Source organism: Aplidium turbinatum, chromosome 3 (genome assembly GCF_918807975.1).
Source record: "Aplidium turbinatum chromosome 3, kaAplTurb1.1, whole genome shotgun sequence".
Lineage (NCBI taxonomy): Eukaryota > Metazoa > Chordata > Ascidiacea > Aplousobranchia > Polyclinidae > Aplidium > Aplidium turbinatum.
Window position 1 is genome coordinate 1,941,103 of NC_137474.1, and position 4,883 is coordinate 1,945,985.

The 4,883-nt window shown below is 36.8% G+C and overlaps 1 protein-coding gene across 1 annotated transcript; it reads left to right on the plus strand.

Annotated features, from left to right (window-relative positions):
- Positions 1-811: 811 nt before the first annotated feature.
- LOC145767462 (uncharacterized) lies at positions 812-4,883 on the plus strand. Its single transcript, XM_082579287.1, has one exon. It carries the CDS (start codon positions 817-819, stop codon positions 3,262-3,264), a length of 2,448 nt encoding a protein of 815 aa, XP_082435413.1. The 5' UTR covers positions 812-816; the 3' UTR covers positions 3,265-4,883.

A 4,883-nucleotide genomic window follows, 5' to 3' on the forward strand; every position in this document is an offset into this window, starting at 1 on the left:
CTTTCAAAAATAACATCTTAAGAAGCATGACCAAAAAAAAGGCTATTTGACCACAATAAAATTAAAAATTTTAAAACTGTTTGGCATAATAAAAGATCAAAATGCAGAATCTGCAAATTCTGCATGGAAAGTAAAGTTAACAAAAAGAGACAGACCACCAAGACGATGGCATGACAACATCCAGGCATGGACTGAATTCAATTTGATGACACTGGGCGAGCTAGTTAAAAACTATGTCTCATGGAAACAGATAACCCATGTTGATGCACAACCTACTTCATGCGGAGATGGCGATTGAATGCACAACAATCTGCCGCACATCACATTTCATCACAAACTATGTTTTGTGTTAAAGTTTTGACCAGAAAAAATGTGCGTGCCAGTCTTGCAATGTTGACAAGTTTCAAAATAGCAGCAAATGCTGATTATGCTTTGTCAGAGTTTCTCAATCCAAGAAAGAATGTGTTGTCATTGCAGTCAAAATGAATTATACAGGAAGTCACTTTTGGCAAAGCTACTTTTATGCTAACTTTGTATTTTATAAATGAAACATTACAACAGTTGTCACTAATAGCTAAATGTTTATGACAAGAATATGTTATTTTATTGTAATAACATACTCTTGTTGTTGGTCTCTACCCAGACAGCAAGATCTGTCATTTTTGCACTGTTTTAATGTCTGCAGACGTTGAATTAATGTAAAAATGCCAAATTTGCTGTGGTATGTCACAAAGCCAACCTCAATAAGTATATATAATATTTGATATATAATCGTTTTGTAATACTAGGAGCTAGGTTGAAAAATTGTTTATAAAAATGAACAAATATGATCGTTTTTATGATGAAGCATGTGCTGAAGCTAAAGAGGTTATCAATGGGTGGATGAGTGAGAAGTTGCGATCTGAACTAGAAATTGATGACCATGATTCTGGTCATCATTGGCATGAAAGCAGTGAAGCATTTTTGAATAAATTTTTGTCTCGGACTGTTCCTTCTGAAAAAGCTTCTACAGAACCAGAGGTAGATATTTATAATGAAGATTCAGTAACAGCAGTTGACCACCTGATGCAAAACATGCATCTTAGGCTAGATTCAACAACGCTTGATGAATATGAATCAAAAGAGAAAAAGAAGAAAATTCCACATGCAAAAGATCCTCGTGTTGCGATGGAGGTTCGGCAACAGAAAGTGAAAGAAGCAAGACTTCGACGGGAAGAAAAAATGAAAGAGCGTTTTAAACAGAACATGCAAAAAAAGCAAAACGATGCTGTAGCACGGCAAATTGTTAAACAAGAAACTCTCGAAAAAGCTCTTCACGAGAGATTGGAAGAGGAAGCAATCCAGCAAGAAATGTCAAAAATTCGTAAGCGAATGCTTGATTTAAAAAAGCAAAACGCAGTACAAGAAAACAAAAAAGCGAACAGTAAATCAACTGATGTCTCAACTAATGACAAATTCTCAACAAGTCATTCCTCCAAAAGTTCTTTTTCTGTTGTATCAAATTCATCCTTCAAATCGTCTGCACAGAAAGCATCAATCAATTCCGAAGTTATTCGTGCAAATGTAAAAAGTTTTGAAATGTTTCAAAAACAGAAAGTAGTCAGAAAGTTTTTTCAACATTGGGTTAAAGTGGTCATGGCAAAGAGAGTAGCAATTGGTAAAGCAAAAGCTCTTGCTGATTGGCATTTAGTTTTAAAGACATGGTCTGCATGGAGAAAATATTACTTTGAACAAACTGCTGAAAGAGATGCAGAGTTACATCAAGAAACCATCAAACAAACCAAAATGCAAGCTCACATTGCTGATATAAAACATCGACGAGCTGTTTTGAGAAAGTGCCTCAACAGTTGGAAGAAGTTCATAAAAATAGAGCAGTTTTCAAAGGAGATGTTGAAAGAACAAGAAGCTACCAAAAAGAAAATGGAAGCACTTCTTGGAGCAGTCACTTCTAAAGCAAAATCGTCTAAGAATGATTTAATTTTACAAACTGTGGAAGATGATGACGACTTGTATTCAACTCATGACCAAGATGTTTCTCATTTAAGACAGACAAAGCGTTCTACACATCAAGCAGGGCCGCCTCCTTCTGTTCATCACAACATTCCTAAGCATGCTTGGCAAGTTCGAAGAACGGACGTGCAAAAATTGACTTTAAAAGAAATTGAAAACATGACTGCGTCACGTCCAAAGTTACATGACATGACAAAAATAAAAGCAATGAAAACTGACAGTTCACAACCTAAACCTACGTACGGCAGCAGGGTTGACGCGTCAAAACAAGTGATAGCTCAACAGCGTCACATGATCACCAAGCAGAAGCAGATCATTGAAGAGCAAAAGCGAGCACTGGAGAAGAAAACAGCTTTCCATGAGGAGACTGACGATGATTCTACAATAGTTACAACTTTGTTAGAGAAATCTTCGTCGTTAAAACCTCGTGTCCTGCAACCTCCAAAAAGACCCAAATCCCTCTTGGCTATGGAAAAGAGAGCAGAAGAGAGGATAAAAAGAAGAGAAGAGCTGCAAGAGAAAAAGCGGGAACAGGAAAGAAGGAAAATTGAAAAAATGCAGAAAGAAGAGGATTTAAGATTAAAGCAGGAGGAAGAGGCTAAGAAGAGGAAAATTGAAGAACTTAAAAGGATGAAGCAGTTGGAAATCGAAAAGGAAAATGCAAGGAAGGAATTCATTGCTCACATGCAGCAATTGCGGTTAAAAGCTGAACAACATTATAAACACACTATTTTGCGAAAGTATGGTTTGAAACCATGGAAACAATTAATAACCGAACAGAAAAGCCGAATGGAAGTAGCTCGTTACCACAGTGAAAGTTTATTATTGCGGAAAGTGATTGAGGCTTGGCATGATACTGTCAAAGAAGACAAAGCCGAAAAACAGCAAATTGTTAACACGTTTTATAAAACTTTGTTGATTCGCCGACACTTCGGCAATTGGTTGAAATATGGAGAAGCGATGTCAATATTGGAAAGGAAAGCTGAGATTCACCACAACGGAGTTTTAAAGATGAATTTCATCCGAAAATGGGAGAGGTATGTGATCGATGAGCGATTGGCTTATTTTGAGAAGGAGGAAGTTGCAGCTAGACAAAACATCATCAGATTGAAAAGAAGAGTCTTCAAGATTATTTACACTTACAAACAAAACTTGAAGCGAGAAGAGATGCGAAGTCAACGGATTGCAGACATGAGGAAAAAGGTGGCTCAGCTCCTCCCGGACTTCAATCCTAGTTTATCTCAAGATAACTGATCTATATCCACAATGGGGCGTAGGCGGTTACTCCACAGCAAATGGTAAAACACTGAGTAGATTGTGAGTATTGTGTTTGTCATGCGACTCAAAGAAATTAAAGATATAGTTTCCAGTTTTTCCGTTGTCAATCTTAGTTAATCACGTGGTACATTTTTGTAGCACTTGATTAACAACTTTCTGCACTCGGATCTTATAGAGCCAGTCTTGTGTCTATGCGTTAATGTTGCTACGTTCAATGATGGTTTCTGCGAACTGTTTCAAAAAGTCTTTGTTAGAGTTCTGTTTCTACTGCATCTTGGTGAGAACTCGCAGGTTTTTCATTTCTCGCTTTAAACTTCTCAAAAAAGCTCAAGTCTTCAAATAATTGCTCACTGCAAAGTGAGTGATATTCCAGCCAGCGAATCAGTTCTTTTACATTAATTCCTTGTCTGCAGACGTTGAATCAATGCAAACAAGGATTAGCTTGATAGTTGGGTACATTTTGTGCCGAAAGCAGAGAAGCCATGTCTTTGTGACTAATCGCTACATCAGTATCTAATTGTGATATATTAGTTGCCCGGAAACTAAACAATAAAAAATGAATTTCCTTGCTGTAATTTCATGTCATGCTATAACACTTCAATTTTGGAGAAATGGTTGCCCAAGCTGTTATATCTACATGCACTGTTATGCGATTTAAGTTGAAAACACGATACTTTAAGTCTTACGGGGAGGCGGGTGGATTGACCCAGTATTTGATGTGATGGAGAGCCACCAATGCACTCCCCGGGAGTGCTAGTAACAGTATTTAAGTCACAACTCTTGAAGCTGACTAGAATACAAGATAGTTTTATAGCTGTGATTGATTGTCTAATGTCTATGTACTGTACTTTGTCTTTTCAACAATCGTCTTTCTTGTATTAGTATCACATCGCATCGTGTGCTATTCATTAATTTTATATGTTTAACATACAGGGTGGGCCAAAAGTAGGCTTACAGTTATAAAAAGTAGGGTTTGGATCTAAAAGTAAATTTATTGTTTTCATGTGGGTACTTTTAAATTTAACCAGATAATTTGAAGCAAGCTTCATCTGACCAGATGATTTTGTCCAACATTTCAACTTGTTCTCCAACAAATTGGTCAAAGTTTAATAACTGTAAGCCTACTTTTGGCCCACCCTGTATATATTTTATATTTATTCTTTTGAGGATGTAGCTGAAGCAGAAACTGTATTATTCTGCACTGATTAAATCTCCGGTATACGTTCCGTTGACGTGACAGTTCCAAAAGTTGTTAGGTTTTGTGATTTGAAGCTTCCTTCAAACAATTTGTAGTTATGCGTTTCCCACTTCAAACATTGTGACATCATCTGCATTCGCTACTGGGTGGGTCTGTTGAAGGCTGCACTGCAACATCGATCTTTACGTTGCTTGTTAGAAAGCAAATCAGTTTTTTTGCGTTGATTTAACGTCAGAGAACGTTTAATCAATGTAAAAAGAACTGATCTACTACCTGGCTTGTGTAAAATTGTTTTTTTAAACTGCACTTTAGCGTAAAGATAGTTTTGATGAGTGCCGTATGTTTTATTTTTTGAAAGTACTTCATATTGACTTGAATTCGTAGCCTACTCTATAGG